This window comes from Corylus avellana, chromosome ca5, assembly GCF_901000735.1.
Source record: "Corylus avellana chromosome ca5, CavTom2PMs-1.0".
In the NCBI taxonomy this organism is placed as follows: Eukaryota; Viridiplantae; Streptophyta; class Magnoliopsida; order Fagales; family Betulaceae; genus Corylus; species Corylus avellana.
Genome location: NC_081545.1, coordinates 19,758,374 through 19,786,023, shown reverse-complemented (window position 1 = coordinate 19,786,023; position 27,650 = coordinate 19,758,374). Strand labels below are relative to the sequence as shown.

Here is a 27,650-nt window from a genome sequence, read left to right as displayed (position 1 = left end):
TCAAAAATTTCTGCTTTCAATACCTTGATTGTTGATTCTGTTTGTTCTGACCTTCCTAATGCTTTTTGGCATAGGAAAAAGCATATTGTTTCTTTGCCTTATATTAAAGATTTTTCTGAAAACAAAATTCCAACTAAAGCTAGGCCCATTCAAATGAATGCCGAAACTTTAGAATTTTGTCAAAAAGAAATTGCTGATTTGCTTGCTAAGGGTATTATTCGTAAGAGTAAGTCCCCTTGGTCCTGTGCTGCTTTTTATGTCATGAAAAATGCTGAGTTAGAACGAGGTGCCCCAAGGTTAGTCATTAACTACAAGCCCCTCAATGATGTGTTAGAATGGATTAGGTATCCTATCCCCAATAGGAAGGATTTGGTCAGTCGTCTGAACGACGCTGTTGTCTTCTCTAAGTTCGATTTAAAGTCGGGTTTTTGGCAAGTCCAGATTAAGGATAGTGATAGGTACAAAACGGCCTTTACTACCCCTTTTGGTCACTATGAGTGGAATGTTATGCCTTTTGGTTTGAAAAATGCCCCGAGTGAGTTCCAGAATATCATGAACGATATTTTCAACCCATTCGGTCATTTCACCATTGTTTATATTGATGATGTTCTTGTTTTCTCAAAGTCCATCGATGAACACTGGAAACATTTGAAATCGTTTCTAGAAACTATTCGATATAACGGGCTTGTTGTTTCTGCCAAAAAGATCAAACTCTTCCAAGATAAAATCAGGTTTCTTGGGTTTGATATTTCTAAAGGTCAGATTCGTCCTATTGACAGGGCGATTCAATTTGCTGATAAATTCCCCGATGTTATCACTGAGAAATCACAGCTTCAAAGATTTCTTGGTTCTCTGAATTATATTGCTGATTTCTACAAGGATTTACGAAAACATTGTAAACCTTTATTTGAAAGATTGCAAGGCAATCCTCCCCCTTGGACTGATATCCATACCTCTCTTGTCAAAGAAATCAAACTCCATGTTAAGACTCTCCCATGTCTAGGCATTCCTTCTGATAATTCTTTCAAGATTGTAGATACTGACGCCTCCGATATTGGCTTTGGAGGTATCCTGAAACAAGTTATTTTGTCAGAGTCTAACCCAGAATCTTCTGAACAAATTGTTCGATTCCATTCTGGATCTTGGAATTCTGCGCAGATTAATTACAGTACTATTAAGAAAGAAATACTTTCTGTTGTTTTGTGCATTACTAAATTTCAGTCTGATTTACTCAATCAAAAATTTCTTTTGAGAATTGATTGTAAATCTGCTAAATATATTTTGAAAAAAGATGTTGAAAACATTGCATCAAAACAGATTTTTGCCAGATGGCAAGCTATTTTGAGTGTTTTTGATTTTGATATTGAATAGATCAAAGGCTCAAACAATTCAATACCTGATTTTCTTACCCGTGAATTCTTGCAGTGCCACAATGGCCAGCAACAAGGGAAAGGAAAAGGTTAACTCTGTTTTGAAGCCTTGTCCCTCCATCCCTCTTGATCAGATTCCCCTTGATTTCCTTGGTGAACCTGTAACCCATACTTCAACAGTTTTTGGGAAATCCCCACTTATTGTCCAGTCAGATTCTTCTGCATTTCATGGTTATATTCCTCCTGCTTCAGATTCCCAGACAGAATCCAGCTCCCAACCTGGTTCTCAGACGGAACCAAATTCTAATCCAATTGTTTTATCTTTCCCCTGGGTTACCCTTCCATTTTCTCAATATTTGTTTTCTTCCCAAGATCTCTCCAGGACTCCTGGACAATTAGCCTTCAATTATTTCCCTGCTCATTTTCATTGGATTCCTGAGCATCCTCTGAAAGATTTGCCATTTTTCACTGATATACTGGTCAAAACCAATTCTATCAAATTTAGGTCTATTCCCAAGAAAGACAACCCTTTAACGGCTGTTGGGACTATTGCCTATATTGTCAAATTCATTTCCGTTGAAGAATGGGGCTCCCACCCATCTCAACTTCTTCCCTCTTCCAATTCTCCAGTTTGCTTTTCATATTATGATTATGTCAATGCCTGGTTTCGCTTTATGCTTTACCAGAACCCGGAATCCAAACACTTCTGGTTCATTACTTTCATTGAAGATTTCAATTGCCTGCTTCCCCCTTGGTTCAAACATTGGTGGGATTATTTTGGCCTAACAATTGATGTTCTTCCTGATCCTCTTGTTTATGCTTTTCACTTATTCTCTTCTCATGTTGGCTGTAAAGGCTTTATTGCCCATTACAACCCTATTTTTTCTCCCATGCTTTATTTTGCCAGAGAATTCAGAATCCCTTGGTTTCTCAAATGGAAATATGCCAGAAACCAAGAAAAAATTGAAAGACGCTGGTTTCAATGCAAGACTTGGACAATGTCTCCAAAAATTGGTCCCATTGTTAAAAAAGTTGAACTTATGACTCGCAGATATGATGCCATTGTGCCTTATTCTGCACCTACTCCTCCTCCTGTTCCCAAATATTGTTCTAAAAAGAAGCAATGGATTCAGACTTATCTTGACTCTATTGGTCCTCTTGATGATAAAGAATAATTTGGGTTTCCAAGACTGGCTCCATAACGGCCAGAAGAGTCCATCTCTTGACGGCTGGTCTCAGAGTATTTGGTTCTCATTTGATCTTAGACGGATCACTGTTCATGACTATTTGGAGTTACTGTGCAATATCACTGTTCACTTTTATTGTTCATGTCCGGATGACACGCGCAGGATTACTGTTCAGATGCACTGTTCACTCACTGTTCAAGATTTGTCTGCCGACACTACAGTGCCGACAGCTACTGTTTCAGATTGATGTTTTCACTGGTCAGACTGGCGCCAGACGTGCCTTTACTGTTTACTTTTTACTGTTTGCTTTTGACCGCATGAACGCGGCTCATGATTGTAATTTACTGTTTATACTTTTGCTCAGCCTATATAACGGGCTCCCCTCCCCCTTTGTAAGGCAGAGGCATTTTAAGAGGTTCTCTGAAACACTCTATCCTCCAGCCATTTCCCTTTAGATTCTTCTTCTTCTTCTATCCTTACTTCAGTAAGTCCGAACGCTTACTCCTGTAAAGGTTTTTATCATATAATCTAGAACGATTATCTGTTTTCTGAGTTTAAGTTTTATCAACTGCTTTTAATATCAGTTGTTTATTTTGATTATACCATTGTCATACCGCCACATTGGTCGGTTCTATTGCTTTGATTTACAACTGCTTATTTTCTACATCTATTATCACCTCCCCTCTCCCCTGCATCTATATGCATACTGCGCTTCCACCCCTCCCCCTCATATATATATATATATATATATATATATATATATATATATATATATATATATATATTAAGGTCTAATGGGTCTACCATATTAGCTCAATAGAATAGAAATGAAATGGAAGTTAAGTATTTAGAATTGAGACCTTCTATATTCCTCCATCTCCCATTCATTTTCTTTTCAAATTTTCTTTTCTCTGTCATTCAATAATAAATTTGAAAAAAAAAATATATGAATAAAAATAAATAAGAGAAGATTGAAAAATACCAATTTCTCTTTAGAATTACATTTTGATACATTACGTAATAAACTGCATTTTGTCCCATGTTTGATGAAACATTAAATGTCTCGACAACATTGTTGACCGTGCCAAAATTAAGCACCCTAGCTAGACATGGATGGACCAAAAAGTTGTGATTGACTGTACTAAGATGTTCATAGGCTAATTCATGTACATTAAATATTTTTCTGACATGCATGATGTGTTTGAAGATTTGCTTGTCTTCTTTGCCTTGGGTTTCTGTGTTTTTTTTTTTTTTTTTTTCTATAAATGGCGGTTTAGGTTTGTTGGCTTTTGGATGAAATTCACCATGTCTATTTTTGCTAAAGAACATTATCTCTCTGTTGTTTTTAACTGAGACATGATTATCCATTGATTTTAGCTGAAGATCATTATCCTTACTGTCAATCTCCCTGGTGGTTGACATAAGTCATAGCTAGCAAGGGTAAGGAATATTAGTTACCTCTTTCCATACTTTTGAAAATTAGGGTTTTGTATTTTATTTGTAGATTGAAATGAATTTAGGTGAAAGTTTTTATAGGTTTACAAATAGTTAGAGGTACCCCGAATCACTTTTCTATTAGAAAAAGGGAATAGCTTTTATTATGAATGGAAGAAAGGTTGAATAAAATAGTTTTGATGTTAGAGTATATGATAAGGTTCTAACACTTGGAATATCCATTCCCATTGCCCATGAGAAATATCTATTCCTATAATTAAGGAATGTCTATTCATTTCCTCAATTTAAAGGAATGTTTCAAAATCATTCCCTCATTTGCAATGATAATGGCTATTTCATTCTACCGCCTTCAATTTTCAATTAAAGCTATTTTTTTTTTCTTAATGAAATAGTCATTCCGCGTACCAAACTTTTAATTTTTTTTTTTTTTTTTTTTGGAATGTAGTATCATTTTGCTGTATGTTATAATTGTCAAATATGTCATGAAAGCAATGATTTATTATTTCCTTTCTTTGGGCAGATGGTAAGCAATGAAGTACTGGCAGCATGTGGTATGTTGAATTGTGTTAATTTAGCTGTTATGCTGTTTTACAAGGATGAGTCGAAAACCTCTAAAGTGCAACTTCAAAACATGTATGTGGAGAGTATAAATCTTACAAAAGGTAGACGCGACCAAGAAAAAAATTTTAGAAGTGAAGAAAAGTCTAGCGGAGACGATGAAAGAGAAGAAGTTCTAGAAGAGATGAGGAAAGAGGAGAAAAGTCTAGAAGAGACCAAGAAAACCGCTGAAGTCATGTTGCCACTTCTTCAAAACATGAATGTGGAGGTTAAAGAAGTGTTACAACATTTGAGAAAATCCAAAAAGAGATCATGAAAGGTGGAATAAGCAAAAAAGAGAAAATGGTGGAATAACTAACGACCAACTTTAAATATCATGTTTGTTCTTTGTATTTAATATAGTTATTGTAATTGAACTTATGATATGTTTGACCCTTCCTTGTCAATTTTGAGTCGTTGAAATTTATTAATGCATGCAGAGGGTTCTTTACCTATCAGATTGAGGTTAATTTGCCTATACTAGATGACATTTTTATGTGGTTATCTTTTACCAATTTATATCCGGCCATCTTATATTTTAGCATCATTTAACCTAATAAAAGTACTTTTTATGTTAATTTAAAATATATGCAATGATTGGGAAAACTCAAAGTCGGGAGGTCCCGAAAATTTTTCATGCATTAATTGTGTTTTTCTTTCTCTTAAATACGATAATCAAAACAACATTATCAAGGATAGTGTGTATATATATATATATATATATATATATATATATATATATATATATATATAATTGACGACAGGGTCCTGATCCATATATATAATTATATATCTAGAAAACAATCATTTTCATCGCCTACATACCATCGAGCCTTGGTGATCTTCCCAAGCTTCAACATCTCTTTTTGGGTTATTGCACAAAGCTTCTGTCAATTCCAGATTTACCACCAAGTTTGATTAGGGTGGATGCATCATACTGCACGGCATTGGAAAGATTCCCAAATCTATCAAATAGATTACACTTGGTAGAGTTGTACCTCAGTAACTGCAATAAATTAGTCAAGATTCCAAGCTTCGATAAGATGTTGAAGCGCATTGACTTGATTTACCTAGAACGGTGTAGCAATTTAACAAATAATTTTAAACAAAGCATCCTACAGGTTCTCTCTCTCATTTTTTTATAACACTACTTATATATATAATGCTTTTGGTGGTTACAGGAATGGACTTTGAGTGGAGTTGGTAGTATGGCTGGCATTTTTCTCCCTGGCAATGACATACCTGATTGGTATACGTATAAGGATGAGGGATGCTCTGTATGTTTTGAAGTGCCTCGCATCATTGATCGTCATATGGAAGGGTTCACTTTATGCATTGTTTATTCATCATGTCACTATTCCAAGATAGGGTACACCGAAGATCTTCCTATCATTTTCTTAATCAATAAAACCAAGAGTACCATTGAGCAAAATGACAGGTCATGTAGAATTACTCTGGAATTTTCGCATGAAGATCAGATTTGGCTATTCAATTTTGATAAAAGTGAGTTCAATTTGGAAGCCGGCGACGAAGTAGAGGTTAAAGCAGATTTTGGGCCAAAAATCATTGTTAAGAAGATAGGGCTTTACCTAATATACGACAGGGATATTGATGAAAAAATGATTCATTATGCCTCTACATCGGATAATGATGTCATTGTTGTTAGGGACGATGAAGATGCATCTAAGGCTCAGGTTGCGATCGAGTCTAAAAGAAACCATTGTGATGATGAAATAGAATCGAGCCATGGTTGCTTGAATGATGAACAAGAGGCTAAAAGATTGAGGTGTGAACAAAATCCTAATGATAAAACAAAATCAAGCCATGTTTGCTTTGACAACAATCGAGAGCCTAAAAATTTGTGGGTTGCTCATTCTTTATAAACATGCCCAGGATCTTGTCCACAGGCAATGTGGGACTATTTCTCAACACTCTCTCTCACCTGCAGGATAGGCTCTGATACCATGAAAAAATTTGTGGGCTTAACTCATCTCATAAAACCGGTTCTATAAGAGAGGGTTGCTGATTCCTTATAAACATGCCCAAGATCTTGTCCACAGGTAATGTGGGACTATTTCTCAACACAACTTTGATTAAAAATGGAAGAAACAAATAACTTTGGAATAGTCATTCTCGATCTCATGGGTAATGAGAATGGCTACTCCAAGTGTTGGAGTATATTCTAAGAGCATCTCTAACATCATTACGTAAAATAGCTGATCAAAAGTAAAATTCTATATTTTAACTAATGTCTTTTCTTTACACACTTCTCATTATCTTCTCTATTTCTATTTAAATATTATTTTTCCTACCTTCTTTATTATATTCCTCCCAAAACTCTTAATTTGTTCCTCTTCTTCTCTCTCAACCCTTTGATTCCCACTCACACCACCACAAACCCAGAAGCAGCAAAAGCCAGATGGGTGTTTGTTCTGCAATAGAATTTTGGGTTAGATTTCCTTTGTGTTTCAGTTGACCAACTGTTTGGGCTAGAAGAGTGAGGAACATGTTTTGCATGAACCCAGACCAAAGAGATTGGGCAACAAAGAGAGAGGAAAGGAAAGAGAAACAATAAACAATGTCAACATTTTTGTGAACAGTGATTATTTACCTTTGAATGATCACCGTAGCAAAATCATGGTTTAGATAATCAGATGCATAATCAGTTGGAGAAGAGTAGTTTTAGAGAAGTTGTTGGAGTTGCTCTAATATCAAAGCTAGTCTATTATGCATTCTTCCATTCCTATATAATAGAAAGTTTAGAAACTATTCATTTTTCTTAATGAAATAGTCGTTCCGCTTACTAAACGTAACATAATTATTTTAGGCAAAGCAAAGCAAAAAGTGACGTAAAATATTAGCTTCAAAATCTACAATAAAAGATTAAAAGTCAATAATAATAATCTTAAATTCAACGGTGATTTTAAAAGCCACATCACAGTTGGGAGAATATCAGGAGAACACTAGAAGAGCACGTAGCATTTCTCAAAGTAGTTTGTAATGTTCGTTGTTGGAAACTAAGAGCGTAATGTTCCAATGATCTATAAATATAAGATTTTCTTTTAAATATAATAAAGGGTTAAATACTAAAAAACCCCTTAGGATTTGAACACTTTATTTTTTTTCTCATAGGTTTTGATTTGTATCACAGTACCTGTGGTTTTGATAAAGATCAATGGTCCTTCCATCCATTGACTGTTAGTTGACTTAACGGAAGTCCACATCACTGACACGTGGACCAATTAAAATTCGACATCTGGCATAAGTGGCCACGTTATCACTGATGACGTGGCCACTAATTAAATTTTTTATTTTTTCAAAAATAAAAATAAAAAAGAATATATTTTTTCAAAAAAAAATTACAGCCACCCCCATCTGGCCACGCCCAATACCCACTGAGGGTGGCCGAACCACCCCCTTGGTGCCCAAGGGGGTGGCCGAAACCACCCCCAGTGGGTACTGGGGGTGGTTTCGGCCACCCCCATGGAGCCAAGGAGGTGGCCGAAACCACCCCCAATGGTGGTTTCGGCCCACCCTTTGGCTCCATGGGGGTGATCGAGCCACCCCCAAACCACCATTGGGGGTGGTTTTGGCCACCCCTTTAGCCATAGGAGGGTGGCCGGAATTTTTTTTTTCTTTTTTTCTTTTTTGAAAAAATATTTTTTTAAAAAAATAAATAATTTAGTTAGATGGCCACGTCATCACTGATGACGTGGCCACTTATGCCAGGTGTCGAATTTTAATTGGTCCACGTGTCAATGACGTGGACTTCCGTTAAGTCAACTAGCAGTCAATGGATAGAAGGATCAATTTGGCATTTATCAAAACCACAGGTACCTCCTGTGATACAAATCAAAACCTAGAGAGAAAAAATTAAGTGTCCAAACCCTAGGGGAATTTTTAGTATTTAACCCTATAATAAATAAATAAGCAAAAATATATATATATTCCTTCTTGAGGAGGTATATGAATGGCGTATTAACAAACGAGTGGTGTTAGAAGGTACGGTTAGAAAATAAAATCTGTACAAGTCAAATATATCCAAGCAAAGCAACAATCCCAAGCATATTCAAGCAAGGCAACAATCCCATGATTTCTTCCTCCATGTTTCATGGGATTGCATATTACTTTCCATCAGCAGACCTAGCAGTCCCTCAACCCATGATTCACTCCATGATCTATGGGATGTGTTCCCTTCATATGCTAGGTATTGTTCTCTCTTCTAATATTCAAATTATCGAATTTAATGCAGACAAAATGTAGTCTTATATTTTATCTTTGTATTCTTCTCCTTCCCTTTCTTCTTCTTTCTTTACAAATTTTCTTCCCTTATTCTATATTTTCACAGGTACTACAAAGTATCTACAATCTAATGTGACAATATATAATTAATAAAATAATTAGGTAAAAATTTTAGCTTATCAATTTCTTTTACTTGTTTCGCTAACTAAAGGCCTGAGGCAATCATTGACCAATATAGAGGAAAAAAATAGTAAAATAGTAATTATTATGATTTTTATTTTTTTATTTCTTTTTTTGTTTTCAAAAGTAGTGATAATTATACGTGCCAGCTAGTGAATAGTGTTGATGAAAATTGTGGAGGATTTTGGGCTTTCTGTTGACTTTCGTGCCCGATTTTGAAGAAATTAAACCACCGCAATCAATTATCTTCAGATCCGCACTGGGATTTGAATTTGTAATTGGGAAAAAAACAATAATAATAATAATAATAAATCCATGGTCATACAAAAAACGTCATGGACTATGGACTAAGTCTAATATGCCATTAAAAAAAAAAAAAAAAACGGAAGAGAAACTTGTCTACTTACAAAGAAAAAAACAAAAACAAATAGGGTAAAGTTGACTTAACCCCCTCATATTACCATCCCATTGATAAACTACCCTCAAACTATCAATTGTAACAATTTACCCTCCAAACTACCAAAACGATGATAATTAATGTACCCTCAATGCTAGCAAAGTGACGAAATTACCCCTATATAATTTTCAATAAGACAAAAATACCCTTAAAATTTTGAAAAAAAAATTAAATTTTAATATTTTTGTTTTTATTTTAATAATGGTAATTTTGTTATTTTATTAAAAGTAGAAGTATATTGTCATTATTTTGGTAGTTTGAGGAATGAATTGTCCCAATTAATAATTTGAAGGATAAATTATCATTATAATACTGGTAGTTTAGGGGTTAAATAAATTTTACCTAAACAAATAAGAAAGAAAAGAAAGCAAGCCCGACAAAAAAAGAAGTTTGACTCTCCTCTCCCATTGGGGTATACTAAAGAAAAAAAAAAAGAAAAGGGAAGTTGTTCACGCGTACAAGTTGGATTCCACGCCCAATGATGGGAATAAATAATGCTTTTGGAAGTTGACACTGCCCTGTGCACTCCGTCTCCTTCGCTATATACCACTTCACACCAACTCTCCTTGGGCCATGGCTGCCGGTGCCTTCCTCTCTTCATCTTTCTTCCTCCCATCCCAGCTGGACCTACGACGTCTTCTTGAGTTTTAGAGGCAAAGACACACGTAAGAATTTCACCGACCACCTCTATTTTGCTCTAAGAGATGCTGGAATCAACACCTTCAGAGATGACAACGAGCTCCAAAGAGGAGAGGATATTACATCCGAACTCTTGTCGGCAATACAAAGGTCGAAAATCTCTGTTATTGTCTTCTCTAATAACTATGCAGCTTCCAGGTGGTGCCTGGAAGAACTTGTGAAGATCATGGAGTGCCAAAGAACGGTGAGGCAATTGGTTTTGCCTATTTTCTACGATGTTGAACCCTCAGATGTGCGCAACCAAACGGGTAGTTTTGCACAAGCATTTTCGGAACATGAAGATCGTTACTTGTTGGACATAGACAAGGTGCTCAGGTGGAGGAGAGCTCTGATTGAGGCTGCTAATTTGTCCGGGTGGGATCTAAGAAACACTACAAACGGGTAAGTGTGCTCTAGCCAATCATTTTTAGATCTTTGACTTTACTCCTTTAGATTTCAAATTTTATGGACAAAAATAATGATAATAATAGGATGGAACTAAAAGAATAAGACTAAATGTTAAAGAGTTTATGTCCAAATTTTCCCAAAGAAATAGTAATAAAAAACTAATCAAAGCTTTGCTATGAATAATAGAAGCAGAGAATATGTCATCATGAAATATTACTATATTCAAATGCTTACTTGTTGGATTTTACCATACCTAACTTCCCAAATAATTTGCAGGCAAGAAGCCAAGTTTATTAGGAGAATTGTTAAAGAGATTTCAAGGGAACTCAACAGCACATACTTATATGTCACACTCTATCCAGTTGGAATAGATTCTCGTGTGCAAGACATCACTTCATTGCTAAGGGTTGGAACCAATGATGTTCGCATTGTAGGAATTTGGGGAATGGGAGGAATGGGGAAAACAACACTTTCTAAAGCCATATATAACCAATTTTTTCATAGCTTTGAAGGTAAAAGTTTTCTTGCAAATATTAGGGAAACTTCTAAGCAACATCATGGTCAAGTTCGATTACAAGTGCAACTTCTTTCTGATATCTTGAAGACAGGCAAGATAGAGGTAAATAATGTTGATAGAGGAATTACTATGATACAAGAAAGACTTCGCAATAGAAGGGTACTTGTTATACTTGACGATGTAGACCAATTGGAGCAACTCAATGCCATAGCTAGAAGTCGTGATTGGTTCGGCCCAGGAAGTAGAATTATTATAACAACTAGAAATGAGGAATTGCTAAAGGCACTTGAAGTGGATGGAGTATATGCAACCAAAGAAATGAGTGAAAATGAATCTCTGGAGCTCTTTAGTTGGCATGCCTTTAGGAATAGTTATCCCACCGAAGATTTTATGGACTTGTCAAGAAGTGTCATTGCTTATTCTAAAGGATTACCATTGGCTCTTGAAGTTTTGGGTTCTTTTCTATTCACTAGGAGCATAAGGGAATGGAAAAGCGCATTGGAAAAATTAAAAAGGATCCCTCATGATCAAATTCAGAAAAAGCTTAGAATAAGCTTTGATGCACTAAGCGATGATACTGAAAAGGATATATTCCTTGATATATCATGTTTCTTTATCGGAATGGACAAAAACTATGTTATACAAATATTAGATGCATGTGGTTTTTTTGCAGAGATTGGAATTAGTGTCCTCATTCAGCGGTGTCTTCTTTCAATTGGTGAGAGAAACAAGCTCATAATGCATGATTTGCTTCGAGACATGGGAAGAGAAATTGTTCGTGAAGAATATCCCAAAATACCGGGAAAGTGTAGTAGATTATGGCTACATGAGGATGCACTTGATATATTGGTAAAACATGAGGTAAAAACTTTAACTATAATTTTTTTTTTTTTTTTTGAAAAAAAAAAAAAAAAGTAAAGGATAAATTATAGTTTACCCCTTAATCATTAACCTATTTCAAATCACCTCTGAACTTTAAGTTATTGCAATTTATCTCTTAAATTAAAATTTCTATTTTGATTTTCTCTCCTTACTAATAGTAGTGTAAGGTAGGTTTGGGTATAACAGGACTTGAACCTGCGACCATTGAGTCCATGGTCTTGGTTTTCCATGGCCAGAGACCCACGGCCTCCCCTACCTATGGAGACAAGCAGCCTAACCGTGAGTCTCCTTTAGACCCAAGGCCGTGGGTCATCATGGGTCCCAGCCACGGAGACCCACAGCCAGGTCGTGGGCGTATGGCCATAATGACCCACAGCTAGGCCGTGATTTGGCCCGTGAATCTCCATGGCAAGGGGCTATGGTAGTCTTTTTTAAGGGCATAATTGTATTTTTACACATCTAAGCGGGGTATCATAGTTTGAACATGTCAATTTGGTCACATGGAGAAATTTTCATCCAAATTAACGGAGACAGTAACTTAAAAGTGTGGCATAGTTTAAGGGGTTTATTGTCACTTTTTAAAGTTTATAAGGTATTTGCAAATAAAGTGTTAGTTACAATATATATATCAACTCTAATATAACCCCTTTAAAATTGCACCACACAAATCTTTTTCTTAGCAGGGAACAAAAGCAGTTGAAGGACTTTCTTTAAAATTACCAAGATTAAGTAAGATGAATTTCAGTACAGATGCATTTATAAAGATGCAGAGATTGAGATTACTTCAACTTGATCATGTACGCCTCACTGGAGATTATGAACATCTTTCCAAAGAGTTAAGGTGGCTCCGTTGGCACGGGTTCCCACTAAAGTTTTTGCCAGACAACTTTTACTCAAGAAACCTAGTTGCGATTGACTTACGATATAGCAATCTCACACAAGCTTGGAAAAATTCAAAGGTATATTATACCCATAACCATTAAGCCATAAGTTTTGACATTTTATGGGCTAATATTTTTGTTTCTTTCTTTTCTCTTTTGTTCAGCAACTGTTCGAGAAGTTGAAGTTTCTAAATCTCAGTTATTCCCATTACCTCACTAAGACTCCTAACTTTACGAGACTCCCTAATCTTGAGAAATTAATACTCAAAGATTGTACAAGTTTGTTTGAGGTTCACCAATCCATTGGAGATCTTAATAATCTTGTTTTGGTAAATCTAAAAGATTGCAGAAGTCTTGAAAGTCTGCCAATGAGTTTTTATAGGTTGAAGTCTCTTCAAACTCTCATTCTTTCTGGTTGTTCTAAAATTGACAATTTGACTGACGAATTGGGGGAGATGGAATCCTTGACAACTTTTCTTGCAGATAACACTGCTATAAGACAAGTGCCATGTACCATAGTACAACTGAAGAACCTTAAACACTTGTCGTTGTGTGGGTGTAAAGGATCACCATCTAAGTCACTCCCTTCACTCTTTTCGTCTTGGATATCCCCAAGGAAAACTCCCAAGTCAATCAATCTTTTGCCTGCTTCACTACAAGGCTTGAATTCACTAAGAGATTTATGTCTCAGAGATTGCAATTTATCAGATGATGCAATTCCTAAAGATCTTGGGAGTTTATGCTCTCTTCGATCTTTAGATCTACAAAACAATCATTTTCATAGCCTACCATCGAGCCTTGGTGGTCTTTCAAAGCTTCAAACTCTCACTTTGGATTATTGCACAAAGCTTCAATCAATTCCAAATTTACCACCAAGTTTGACAGGTTTGTATGCAACAAACTGCATGGCGTTGGAAAGAATGCCAAATCTATCAAATATCTCAAATATGGCATCTTTGTCCCTCACTAATTGCAATAAATTAGTCGAGATTATAGGCTTAGATAAGTTGTTGAAATCCATTGGCGTCATTCACATGGAAGGGTGCAGCAGTTTAACAAATACTTTTAAGCAAAGCATCCTACAGGTTTTCTTTCTCTCTCTCTCTCTCAAATACTTATTTTTTTTCAAAGTACCACTTATATACATCATGCTTTTGATGGTACAGGAATGGAGTCTGAGTGGATTTCATAATATTTTTGGCATTTTTCTCCCTGGCAATGATATTCCCGAAAGGTTTACTTTTAAGGATGAGGGACCCTCCGTTTGTTTTGAAGTGCCTTGTATTAGTAATCGTAATATTGAAGGGTTCACTGTATGCATTGTTTATTCATCATGTCTTGACAAGATAATAGCTGAAGATCTTCCGAGCATTTCAGTAATCAATTATACCAAGACTACAATTCAGACTAGAAGCCCAGCAACAATTGATGTAGTAATCTCCCATGAAGATCACATGTGGCAAGCCAATTTTCCTAAAAGTAACTTCAATTTGGACACCGGTGACGAAGTAGAAGTTATCGTGGATTTTGGCTCAGGAATCGATGTTAAGAAGACAGGGGTTCGCCTAATATACGACAAGGTTATTGATGGAAAAATGATACATTATGCCTCTACATCGAATAAGGATGCCATTGTTGTTACTGATGATGAAGATATGTCTCCAGATCAGGCTGCGACCGGGTCTAAAAGAGTCCTTTGGGATGATAAAGCAGAATCAAGTCATGGTTGCTTTGGCAATGAACAAGAGGCCAAAAGATTGAGGTGTGAACATAGTGCAGATGATAAAGCAGAATCAAGCCATGGTTGCTTTGACGATGATCGAGAGGCTAAAAGAATGAGGTGTGATGATAATACTGAAATGAGTTGAAGAAAGAAAGCTAACATCATAATAGACATACAAAGCAAGTACTGCATTTCATGATTCTTTCTGGTATCAAAGTCACATAGCATGGATATGATTCCTTGGAGGTTCATATGGATGTTGGCAACAATCCATCTGATCTGTCTTTCTGATATTTAGGAGATTTAAAGCATAATAGTCCTAAAGTATTGCAAACTAGCCATTCAAATCTTCCAGTTTTCATCATGAAGTATTTGTTTTAAGTCTCCAAGTACCACTAGAAATTACCTTGTTTGGTTGCATTTTCCCCAACTGCCTTTTGCTGGAAATGTGGATTCCTCGCTCGAGTATGGGAATCCACCTTCCCTTCACCTTGAAGTAAGTTTTTTTTTTTTTTTTTTCCTTCTAAAAGACAAAAATATTGCGGGTACTAAACATCCTTGTTTTCTCAATTCCAAACCTTCTAAAAAAATAAAAATAAAAAATAAAAAAATCCTCCCTAAGCCAACTAAAAAACTCTTTGAAATCTAGTGGAGCCTCTTTTGGTTCTTCGAGGACGCATAAGTTTCCTTTCTCCTTTGCTTTTTTGTTTTTGTTCCCACTATTTTCTCTCTCTAGTTACTTTTCTTTAAGTTCTACGTTTGTCAATTTTGCCTAGATTGCTTCTTTTTCAATCTGCGTTTCTGTTTGATTTTTAAATATTTTTGTATCAAACAGCCTTATGTATTTGAAGAGAGAAATATAAAGATATTTTGGAAATGATAAATAATTCGTACATATGCCTAGAAATAAACCAAACATTGGACATGGGTTCGGTAAAGTTTTTAGAATCGTTTTGGGTCTTGAAAACGTAAAACTTGAAAATTGATTCAATGAAGCCACATTTGACTAAAGTGTTGTACACAACTCAACAGACGAAAAATCGTTTTGTAAAATTTTGAGAACTGTTTTTAAAAAATGAAAAATTGAAAAGAGTTTTCCGAAATAAAAGCAAACAAATAAAAATAAAAACTATTGCAGGTTACACGGGCGGCTACTGTAGGGCCATTTGACATTTCTGGTGGCCGCTGTGGGGCTGCCAGAAGTTCATGGTAGTCATCAATGTTTTGCTATCACCACGAGGTCATCGAAAGCTCATGGCCACCACCACAAGGCCATTAAAAGTTAATGGCTGCTACCGCAAGGCTACTGAAGGTTTATGGCAACTATCACAGGACTACCTAAAGTTTACGGCAAGCGTCATAGAGCTGCCGAGTAACACCTCTAATTTTACCTCTTTGAGAGTAAGAAAGATTTATTAAACTTTAAGAATGAAGTGCTAGTTTTGGCGAATTTAAAAGATCTGTTCTCTAAATTATAAAAATTTTGGGTAAAATCGAATAAAACAATTTACTGTAGGGATAAGTAGGACTCGTAATCTTTTGAGTTAAGGCATATTTTTGAAGTTATTGTGGTATTTTATTTCATGCTATTATTTTACTAAGGAGGATTTTTAGAGGTGTTAAAGGGTTTTAATTGGGCTAAGAATGATTTTTGGAGGTTAATATGAATTTTGAATAACTGAGGAATAAAACTTGGTCATTAAATGGTTTGGATTGGGCTGATTTAGAAGTAATGAGCTGATTGTTATTACACCGAGTTTGGAGGAGCCCAAAGAGGGCGGATTAAGAGGCCAGGCCACTCTTATGCCGTAAGGGGAGAATTTAAGTATCTAAAAGCAAGGTTACCAAACAGACTCGTATTCTCGGGAATTATTCCCAAATGCGAGTTTAGTCACATTCCCAAAAATCCAAATTCCCGTACATCAAAAATGTTGATACTGACAAAAAAAAATACTAAATTTCTTAAACCAAATGCCGCGTATAAGTCTTCAAATACTTAAACAAAACTGTAACTAAATTAATCTCCACACCAAACTATTTAGTTAAACGGGTAACCGGATCTGACACGATTATGACATGGAAATAGTCGAGTAACCCGACACAACCCGTTTAACCTGTTTACAATAAACAGGTCATATTGGGTAGACACGACACAACCCGACCCGTTCTCTTAACAGGTAACCCGACCCGACCCGACCCACTAAAAACCCTAAACCCTAAATTAAAAAAAAAAAAAAAATTGTAATAATAATGCATGAATACCAATACAATTGTTAATAAAAACATTCACAAAATTAGCAATTTTCAACTCTATAAATATTAGAATATTAGATAGTCCATTTCCATAATTCCATGTAATGCAACAATGATTTTAGTTTCTCTTTAAGGAGACTCATTTGCTATGATGACCAGTTTAGATGTTCTGTGTTTTACTATTCATATTAAATTTCACATATATATATAATGGTGTATATATGAAATGAGTATGGATCAAACTAAATTTCCCAAGACATTTCCATCATAGCAATAAAGAAAAAGATAATAATAATAATAAATAAATAAATAAAATTCAAATTTAAAAATTAAAAATTAAAAAAAATAATAATAATAATAAAAAAAATAAAAAATAAAAAATAAAAACAAAACTAAAAACTACATCATTAGATTCATTACAAATTAGGTTCCCATTGGCCATTATGCCCAGTGTTGTCTACTTGAAGTCTTGAAGGATCCATGATTCATCTCATGTAATTAAAGATATGAATTATGAAACACTACAAATATGCTCATTTTTTGACTTTTTTTTTTTTTTTAACCGGGTCTTGGGTACCCGTCAGAAGACTTAGTCCCGCCTCCCGAACAGTAACCGGGTCTGGTGGGTCGACCCGCCAAACACGAAATTAGTCAAGTCTTAAACAGGTAGACCCGATTAAGACCCGAATCCGATAAGGCCAAACCCAATACCTGTTTTTTTGTGTCGGGTTCACGGGTCGTGTCAAAATTGCCAACCCTAATATATATACCATCTCGTTCCGACGAGCGTCTTTGTAAATCTGGAATTTGTACCTCGTCCGAACGTGCTGCAAACGTAATTGTTGGCAAGTGTCTCGATGACTCAATTATAACCATCTCGTCCATACGCTTATTGGCAAACGAACCTATTTTGTCACTGAATTTGGCAATTCAAAACCTAACACCATCAAATAGTAAACTAACTCACAATTCCGACAAGAAACTAAAAAAAATCGTTTCTAGTGGAAACATACTCCATTGAAGCTAAAATTAGCAACTCCTCCCCAAGAACACTTAAATGTTTGACGCTACGCTGAAACTCAACAAAAAATTATCCACAAGATCGAACTCCTGAATACATAAGATCTATTAATTCCAATCATTATTCAAGAAACAAGAGAGACAATTTGGAAACAAAGAAAATGATGGAAAGATAAAAATTAAAAAATTAAAAAAAAAATAAATATTGCCAAGCATTTAAAATAAAATTTTTAAAAAATAATAATAATAACACAGCAAAAAAGAAAATTGTAACCGGATAAAACACATCAAAACATTGGTAGTGATCGAAACAACAGTTCAAGTGATTTAGAGAATAAATTCAACATACCATTTCCATGTCGCTGTACATGTATGTTGATGGTGAACTCTGGTCACAACTGTAGACATTGGTGAGCAAGTCTGCAAATCAAAGCAAATATCAGTCATAATGACATAATTTCGGACCAAAAGCCATAACTGACATTCAGAGAGAGAGATAGAGATGTGCCATAAGCTTGCTTGCAAAGTTGAAGAGAGTGAGGTCCTGTGGTTGTCAAATTTGCAGAGAGTAGAACAGTTTTTGGAAACACAAATTGAAACTGATCTACAAAACCCAGAAAATTTATCCCCTGAATTACTACTTTTTCTAAAATTAAAATTAAACTGAAATTACACTATACAAATTGAACTCCTACCAAAATCAATCCAGGGTACTTTATTCACCAAATTTAGACAGATCCCAAACTGTAGGTAGATATTTTAATAGACTACGCAACACTGGGGATGTGGGAAATAGAACTGACTCTCTCTCCTATTCAGATAAATACCACATACATAGTATATATAATATATAACTAAACAATTTGAGACAATAACAGCAAAAAGGGTGTGTAGACCACATTCACTAAACTAATCACTGTTTTCCTTTCAAGTACTTGTAACGCAAAAATGAAACATGTGCAAGCTTCATGTCCGACAGTAAAGAAGGGAGAGCAAACAACTGTTATTTCTTTGTTTTACAAAAAAATAAATTAATAATTGTTAGAAGAGTTATTAGAATTAGTAAGTCATTAGGGTTTGAGGGTAGTTTGGTCATTGTGATATTTCCCTAATCCTATATATTAGGATGTTTGTATTAGGTTAAAAATAAGCTGAAATACAGCAGCCTCGTCCTCTTCTCCCTCAAATCTTCTTACTACCAAACTATTAACATGGTATCAGAGCGTGTTTCGATTCTTGGAAAATCCTGTAGCCTCCTCCCTTCTTTTCCCCCTCAAATCTTCTTACTACTAAACTATTAACAATAATAATAGGAAAAAGAAAAAGATTCCATACCTTTCTGAACCCTGGAAACCATTCTTCAATTATTTAACTCAAACTATGCAGCACTTGAGGGGTCTCTTCCAACACCATAACTGAAGCACTTAAGCACATAAGCTGATGCAAATACAAGGGGAATGGATGTATCATAAACTCCACAGAAATTTCAACTTTTGTCCATAATTTTGAAAAATAATTTGGCCAGGTACTTTTACCATCTCCATTAGGTTGGTGCCAAAAACATATATCTCAGGAACTCCTGCAAACTTATCCTCCAATAGCAGCATCCATCTGCAACAATGAAAATAGATAAATCAATACAACCACATGAAGATTTACAAAAGCAAGCCTTACTTTCTAAAACTTCATTACCGCTTATGCTTGCACATTTATCATAAATTTTCTAAGCCATAAAAAAATAAAATAAAATAAAATAAACGCAAAAGTTATCGATAATTAGTTGTTGTGCTTTGCATTTTAAAACCAAACTTTTTGATCAATATGCATGGAAGGTCCCATAATATTGATTCGATCCCTATGAAAAAAATTATTTGTGCATACTATATCATATATAGTAGCGATATATTTTTCTGTGTTATCTCATCCTCAGTCAAAAAATAAAACTGCAAAGCATGAAGACTGCTAATTAAATAAAGTCAATAACCAAAATTATAGAGGTTCTAGGAATGAGAAACAACTATATTTTGTACAAACTTATTTTATAAGTAATTAAGGAAACAAATAACACATCTCAAGAATTTCTACAAATTAAAGGAACGAGAACAGTTTTATGAAGTATAATGACTTTTAGTTCTATCACCGTCTTCTCAAAACCTTCAAAGTTTTGAGCAGTACGTTCTCTCTCAATACACCACATTACACACAGAGAAACCATCTTCCAAACCACTAAACTATTGTCTTCCAAACTATCCTCTCCAACAACAAACTTCACGGCTCATTAGGGCATGACCCACTCTATCCCGAAAAAGACGGAAGATCCATTCCCACATACTTCAAAATAGAGCAAAAGATGATCAATGGTTTCCCCACTCTTCTTACACATACAACACTTGTCCACCACTATAATGTGTCTCTCAAGTTATTCATAGTTAGGATCTTCCCCAAGGTTGTCATCCAAACAAAGAATGCTCCAACAAGCAAACAACTTCACGCCCCATTAGAGCATGACCCACTCTATCCCGAAAAAAAGGGAAGATCCATTCCCACATACATCGCAGTAGAGCAAAAGATGATCAATGGTTTCCCCACTGTACAACACTTGTCCACCACTATAATGTGTCTCAAGTTATTCATAGTTAGGATGTTCCCTAAGGTTGTCATCCAAACAAAGAATGTCACCATCAAAGGAGCTTTTATTTCCCTAAATGCTCTTCCAAGGAAAAGGAGTGATCAAGGGGAATTCGCGAACTGTAAAAAGATCTAACCTCAAAAACCTCCTTAGTGGAAGGAGTCCAACCTTAGGGAATACAAGAGAATATAATATGAGGTAATCAAATCCACCTCCTAATCATGCACTGATTTGATAAAGGTGATGTTTTAGAGAACTGCAAATGATTTGCCATCGAGGCCTCCTTGAGCAAGATATAACTACACAATCCATGAAGACTACCTTCAATGTCTGATCCCCACAGATCGATCATGACAAAATCTGATCTTGGCACCATCACCCACCTCAAATCTAATCAATTTGGAGAAGTCTCTCCCACCCACACATAACATATTTCCACACCCCATCCCATAAGGCCCAACAACCACATTAGAATATCACCCTCCCCACATGATGTCATCTTTAACATCCACAACCAATCTCTACAAAGCCTCTCTCTCCATGGCATAACACCATAACCATTTCCCTAATAGAACTCAATTAATCACCCGCCTCAAATCTAATCAATTGGGGGATGTCTTTCCCACCCGCTCCTAACATATTTCCACACAAGCACATTAGACTATCACCCTCCCCACATGATGTCATCTTTAACATCCACAACCAATCTCTACAAAGCCTCTCTCTCCATGGCATAACACCATAACCATTTCCCTAATAGAACTCAATTAAAAAGATGCAAATTCCTAACCCCCAAACCACCTGAAGATAATGGAGTATAAATCTTTTATCAGTTTGTTAGATATTATTTAAACTCATCCCCGACAACACCCCACAAGAAATCCCGCTGAAATTTTTCTAAACGAATAGCAACACCAATAGGGATGGGAAAAATAGACAAATAATAAGTGGGGAAATTAGAAAGAGTGCTTTTAATCAAAGTGATCTTACCACCCTTAGACAAGTAGAGTTGCTTCCAACCTGCCAAACAACGTTCCATTTTCTCAATAATACCATCCCATATTAATTTTTCCTTAAAGAAGCTCCCAACAGAAGACCCAAATACTTCATAGGCAAAAATGAAACCCTACAAATAAGGATACAAGCCAAGCATTCAACATCTTCCACAGCACCAATAGGGAGGAGCTCTGATTTAGCCAAGTTAATTTTCAAACCTAACACAACTTCAAAGCATAAGAAGAGACATCGCAAGCGACAGAGGTGATCTAGATTTCTTCATAAAAGATCTGGGTGTCATCCGCAAACAAGAGATGAGACAGAATGAGCTCATCATTATTTCTTTACCCCACCGAAAAAATCTAATAAAAGCCCCCTATTCACCATCACGGATAAGATTCTACTAAAAGCCTTCATAACAACTACAAAAGGCAAAGGTGATAAAAGATCCCATGTCTTGGGCCACGAGTACTGTTAAAGAAGCCAGAGGGGGTTCCATTAATCAATATAAAGAAACACATCATGCAAATACAGTGAGCTATCCACTCAAACTATCTCTCCCCAAAACCACATCTCCTTGACGTATACAATAGAAAGTCCCAATTGATATGATCATACACCTTCTTTAAGTCTAGTTTACATAGAAAACCTAGTTTCCCTAATCTGAGTCTACTGTCAATGCATTCTTAGCAAAAAGGACTAAATCAAAAATCTATCTCCGTCTGATAAAAGCTTTGAGTCTGGGGATAACCTTCTCCAAAACCATTTTCAGCTTGTTAGCTAGAACTTTGAAACAATCTTATAGACGCCTCCAACTAGACTAATAGGACAAAAATCCGTAACATCCACAGCCCTGCTTTCTTAGAAATAAAAGCATAAAAGTTGCATTAAGGCTTCTCTCAAACTTACCTCTATCAGGAACTCATTAAAACATTCATGAAATCTTCTTTAAGAACCTCCCAACAAGTCTAAAAGAAGGCCAACGAGAAACTATCAAGGCCTGGGGCCTTATCACCATTCAGAGTATTCACCACCTTAAAAACCTCACTCTCCTTGGAAGCTCTCTCCAACCAAGTAGCATCCGTTTCACCAATAGAAACAAAAAACAAACCATCCAACTTAGACCGCCAACTAAACTGCTCAGAGTAAAGACAATTTTTTTTATAGGTAATTTACTCACGAACCCAATGGAACTTAAACCCACAATCTCACCCTCTACCTTATTACAAAGGGAGGAAGTATCATTTGAGTTAAAGCTAATTGGCAAGTAAAGACAATTGTAAAAATGCAGAATATGCTCTCTAATATCTGAAATGTTGGAAGAAATTGAGCCATTAATATCTAAAGATTTGATGGTGTTGTTTCGTTTGATCGAATAGGACACTCAGTGGAAAAATTTTGTATTCTTATCTCTCCTAACCAAAAAGCCCTCAATTTCTATCTCTAACTTACTTTTTTCATTAAATTAGTCCTCTCCAAGTAACTAATAATCTCAGCCTTTCTCAAATTCTCAACATCAGATAAGGTTCTTTCTTCAGCCAAAACATCAAGACCTCAGAGTTCTTCCAAAAGAGACTTTTTCTACTTCTCAACATTACTAAACATCTCCCCATTCCATTTCTTCAAGTCAATTTTCAAAGTAACTTACATGCCAAAATAAAATTAGGATAGCCTTGAAAACTGTAAGACAGCCACCATTGTTTCATCTTTTCCATAAAGCCCTCTGATTTTTTTTTTTTTTTTTTTTATAAGTAATGTTGTATATATCAAAAAAAGCGCAATGCGCCCCTTTTCCATAAAGTCCTCTGATTTGAACCACATATTCTCAAACTTAAAATATCTCATGCTCCTTTGGGCAACTCCATGATCAAGCAAAATAGGAAAGTGATCCAATAAAATTCTAGAGAGCATCCTCTAAGAGGCATTTGGGAATTGGGCATCCCAGTCAGGGGAAAAAAGAAACCTGTCAATTCTGAACCACGAAGGAGGGTCCCAATTATTAAACCACATAAAATTACCTCCTACCAGAGGGATATCCATGAGACCCTGTTCAAAGATGAAATCATAGAACTCCACCATAGCCAAAGAGAAACAAGAATCGCTCAATCTCTCTATTGGTAAGGGGATGATATTTAAATTACCCCCAATGCACCATGAAATATCCCACCAACTAAGCAATCTTGCCAATTCATCCCATAATAACCTTCTTTCAAAGTCAATATTAAATCTCCCCCCACAACAACTAAGAAAAAAAACTTCTCAATTTTTTTCACCACCCTCTAATCCCAAATTAAAAAGATCCCTCCCAGAAGCCCCTCTCAAATCTAAATAACACCAATCTCCAAATTGACATCCCTACAAGCTACGCATCTCCACCCTTACCCTTGATAAAAACTCCAATTTAGTTTCCTATAAAAAAAAAAATGCTGATCTTCCATTCTTTGAGTAGATTCCTAACCCTAGTGTTTACCCCTCACATGTAACCCTCTAACATTTCAAGACAAAATTTCAGGCTTAATAAAGAACAAGAAGAACCTCTCACCATACCTCTATCTCTGCTTAAGAAGCACCCTCAAGATCATAATTAATAGAACAAGAAATTCTTTTTAATTCATGCCTGCCTCTATTCACTGACTTAGCATGAGAAGAAGGGGAACTAACCAGATCCTCCTAACCACGACTCACTTCAATAGCAGTTAACAAAACCATTAGCTCTCTTTCAAACCCCTCACAAGAGCAGTTCAGGCTTTTATAGTTTGATAATATCTGAGGTGAATATGTATTATGGCCAATGTTTTAAAATATAAAAGACATCTAAAAAAAACTAAATTACGTGATAACACACATAACAAGGAAACAAAACAGAAGACCATGTCAAATTCAAATATAAGTAAGGAAACAGAATAAGGATTATAGATACCAATATCACCTTCAGGATGCCTGAGAAACATCAGATGAATCTTTGAATTATAGAGAAAAGAATAGATGAATCTCAAACCACTGAGGCAGCCACATCAGAAAGGTCTTCAGAGCCATATGTGTCTACAAGCAGATCATTTTCCAAATAACCTTTTAACAAAGAATAGCGCTTACCATCTACTTTTAGATGTTGGACATGTCGATTGGATAATAGAGCACACATTGCCTCATCAGGTATCAACCCCAAATCTCTCATCTCAGTTAACAGAGTAACAGCTGAACTCGAATCGCATGATCTACAAAGAAAATTACATAACCTGAAGGAAGTATTGCAGCTCAGTTCTATTCTTGCACCAATCATCTCTTGTAGCAACTGTATCACCATTTTCAGATCTCTTTGTCTACAAAAAAGAGAGAGCATTACATTATACATATGTGCATTGGGAGATATACCGGCCTCCTTCATCTGGTTATACAAGGTACAAGCCTCTCCAGTTCTACCACTCTTAAGAAGTCCACGGAAGGCAACAGTGTATGATACAACATCAAGTGGATACTTCTCAGCAATGGCTTTCCTAAATAGCCTTATGGCTCTATAAAATTTACCAACCTTTATAAGCCCATCTATAATTACAGTATGGATGTGAGCATCCTGACCAGGATAATTCATGAGGATCCCATGGTACGCATTAACTGCTTCATCAATTCTTCTGGCTTCACATAATCCACTTAGTAATCCAACAAAACTATACTTATCTGGTGTAAAACCACTACCCAACATATCATTATATAACTCCACAGAAAGATATGGAAAGCCAGCCTTTCCAAAAATATTTAGAAGTGCATTACAGACCACTAGGTCTGCTTCTACAACAATTCCAAGGACTAACTTGGGTAAGAGAGAAAACCTCCTAGACAAACATATAGTAGTTAACAAAGAACAGAGCGTATAAGAATCAGGTGCCATATTTTGTGTTTGTAAGCTTACAAAAACATCAAGTGCATCATCATACCTCCCAACCTTGGAGAGACTATCTATTAATACATTACATAGAACCAAGTCAGGGGCATGGCCTCTAGATTCCATGATATTTAAAATCTGGATCGCATCATCAACCATTTTTGATTCCATGAATCCCTTAATTAAAGTTGTATACGTTACAACGTTGGGAAAACAACCAGTCCTAACCATCTTCTCCACTAAATCACACGCAATATCAAATTTGCGCAGCCGACAAAACCCATTGACCAATATACTCCACACATTCACATGAATAGGAATTCCCAAAGTAATCATTCGACCCAGAACCTGATATGCCTCAACTAGCTTACTCATCTTGCAAAAACAATTCAACAGCATCTCAAATGTCTCGGCATTCAGATGATAGCCCTTTCCCAACATCATCCTGAAAACCTCCCGAATTCGAACCAAATCATTCAACTTACACAAATTACACAATGCAATATTAAATGTCAAAAAATTCTGCAGCTGGGTCTCCTTCAAAACCTTAATAGCTACATCGGCACGCCCAATCTTAAACAATACATCCATAATCACATTACGCGCAAACGTATTGGGCTCAAAGCCATATCTACGCATTTCCTCAAAAGCCTCAAAAACCATGTCATACATTCCTCCACGCCAATAAATCCTCAATAAAAGCAAAAACGTTCGTGCCTTCGTAACACACCCAACACACTCTAGTCCCCTAACAACCCCCCCGACCGTTTTATACTGTTCCATAAGGCGCTTAACCACACTAACCATGTGGTCAAACGCCGTCGTGTTGTGGAAGTAGTTGGGTTGCTTAGCAAACCATAAAAAGAAGCTCAATGCAATCAAATCAGAAGGACAGTCCAGTAAGGTGGAATGTACGGTCTGATGAGTGAAAAAGCGCTTATTTTTCTCGGGATTATCTTGATTTCCCCGGAAAATTTTCTGCGGAGTTTGATTAGTTACGCATACCGTGGCTGTTGAGAGGAAGCGAAGTGGCAGAAGGAGGGGCGGTGTGGTGATAAAGAGTTGATTCGAGGTTGATAGTAGCAAATTCCACCTATAACATTTCCATACCATTTCCAGGCAAATTTGTAATTTTCCCAGAAACCAAATGCGACATATAATTGGAAGAAAACCGCCTCGGACCTAGCCTTGAAAGGCAGATCAAACGTCGTCAAAACCCTAGAGAAGGAGAGAGATGCTAAAAATGGGATCTGGCTTGCATGCGGTAGTGGAAAACTACCGCATGCATGCTGTAGTGGAAAACGGTACCGTTTTCCACTAAACGGTACCGTTTTTCATGGTTAAAAATTAGGTTTAAAAAATTAATAATAAAAAATTCATTAAAACTTTAAAAATTAGAAAAAAATAATAATAATTAAAAAGATAAAAATATTAAAAAAAACTCCATTTTTGAATCTTGAATCTTTCAGATCTGTCAAAAAAAAAACTGAGAAAATCAATCCAAGAAATTAACCCCACAATCCAAAATGCACAGTGGAAGCCATAACTTTTCCAAGGAGGAAGTTAACTAATTCATATCACATACATATAATGACAAATCACATACACATGAAGAATTCAAGAAAACAGGAATTAATCAAGTTAAGCAACACAATATGATTATCACAAAGGCGTCAATATTGAAATATTAAATAAACATAATTAGGGCTTCAATTTAGTCATCCTAAGTAATTTAGTTACACATAATTAAAATAAAACTAAAAAGAAAAGGGAAAAAAGAACCGAAAACCGCTCTTAGAAGTATCCTCCAAATTCCTCTCCCAAAGTTATGTCTATTCAAGCATGATTATTCTAAAGGTTTAGATGTCTTCTTTATAGGCTTAAGAATACTCTAGAAAACCTAGTAAAATCGTAGGGTTTAGTCCTAGTGCAACTAGGACTAGAAAAACCCTAATATGGAAAGCAAAGGGAGTCTGGCCACAGCTTCTGGAATTCTCCAGCGCACGGGTGTGCTCGATCGCATCCCGTGTGCACTCGATCGCACATCTGCGATCGATCGTATGTCTCCTGCACTCGATTGCAATACGATCGAGTCTTCTCTTGTATGCACGAGCGCACGCCTCGCTCTTCATGTCTGGACCTCTCTGGAAGTGCGCTCGATCGTAGGGGACCTGCAATCGATCGCACTACCAGAATGCTTTTGCTTGCTTCAAGTCTTCTAGCTTTTTCACAATTTTATCCTTTAAGTCCGATACTTCCAAAAATGCTTTCTTTTCTTCCAAAAACCTATAAAAC

At 36.0% G+C, this 27,650-nt stretch overlaps 2 protein-coding genes across 9 annotated transcripts; one reads left to right on the top strand and one right to left on the bottom strand.

Annotated features, from left to right (window-relative positions):
• The first annotated feature begins 1,432 nt into the window (after positions 1 to 1,432).
• LOC132181907 (TMV resistance protein N-like) lies at positions 1,433 to 14,909 on the top strand. The gene is made up of 9 exons (XM_059595132.1): positions 1,433 to 2,219; positions 2,422 to 2,681; positions 2,779 to 2,893; positions 3,013 to 3,080; positions 10,120 to 10,568; positions 10,851 to 11,952; positions 12,657 to 12,932; positions 13,019 to 13,939; positions 14,021 to 14,909. Exons 1-9 carry the CDS (start codon positions 1,433 to 1,435, stop codon positions 14,720 to 14,722), a joined length of 4,680 nt encoding a protein of 1,559 aa, XP_059451115.1. The 3' UTR covers positions 14,723 to 14,909.
• LOC132182981 (putative pentatricopeptide repeat-containing protein At1g16830) lies at positions 10,498 to 26,562 on the bottom strand. Of its 8 annotated transcripts, none has more exons than XM_059596361.1 (6): positions 24,405 to 26,562; positions 19,386 to 19,461; positions 19,186 to 19,287; positions 18,200 to 18,270; positions 17,844 to 17,940; positions 17,438 to 17,767 (listed from the first exon to the last, which is right to left on the bottom strand). In XM_059596361.1, exon 1 carries the CDS (start codon positions 26,466 to 26,468, stop codon positions 24,468 to 24,470), a length of 2,001 nt encoding a protein of 666 aa, XP_059452344.1. In that variant the 5' UTR covers positions 26,469 to 26,562; the 3' UTR covers positions 17,438 to 17,767; positions 17,844 to 17,940; positions 18,200 to 18,270; positions 19,186 to 19,287; positions 19,386 to 19,461; positions 24,405 to 24,467. The 8 variants fall into 8 exon arrangements, with proteins under 8 accessions (XP_059452350.1, XP_059452344.1, XP_059452345.1 ...); XM_059596362.1 differs by having other exon boundaries at positions 17,438 to 17,746; XM_059596369.1 differs by having other exon boundaries at positions 17,438 to 17,940; positions 24,405 to 24,475; positions 24,569 to 26,562.
• Between the last annotated feature and the right edge of the window lie 1,088 nt (positions 26,563 to 27,650).

Excerpts from the sequence above, each read along its gene's own strand:
- LOC132181907 (XM_059595132.1), top strand. The coding sequence starts at position 1,433 with ATGGCCAGCAACAAGGGAAAGGAAAAGGTTAACTCTGTTTTGAAGCCT. Across the intron at positions 12,933-13,018 it reads AAGCTTGGAAAAATTCAAAG|CAACTGTTCGAGAAGTTGAA; the intron begins GTATATTATACC and ends TCTTTTGTTCAG. Across the intron at positions 13,940-14,020 it reads TTAAGCAAAGCATCCTACAG|GAATGGAGTCTGAGTGGATT; the intron begins GTTTTCTTTCTC and ends TTGATGGTACAG.
- LOC132182981 (XM_059596367.1), bottom strand. The coding sequence starts at position 26,468 with ATGGTATGGAAATGTTATAGGTGGAATTTGCTACTATCAACCTCGAAT.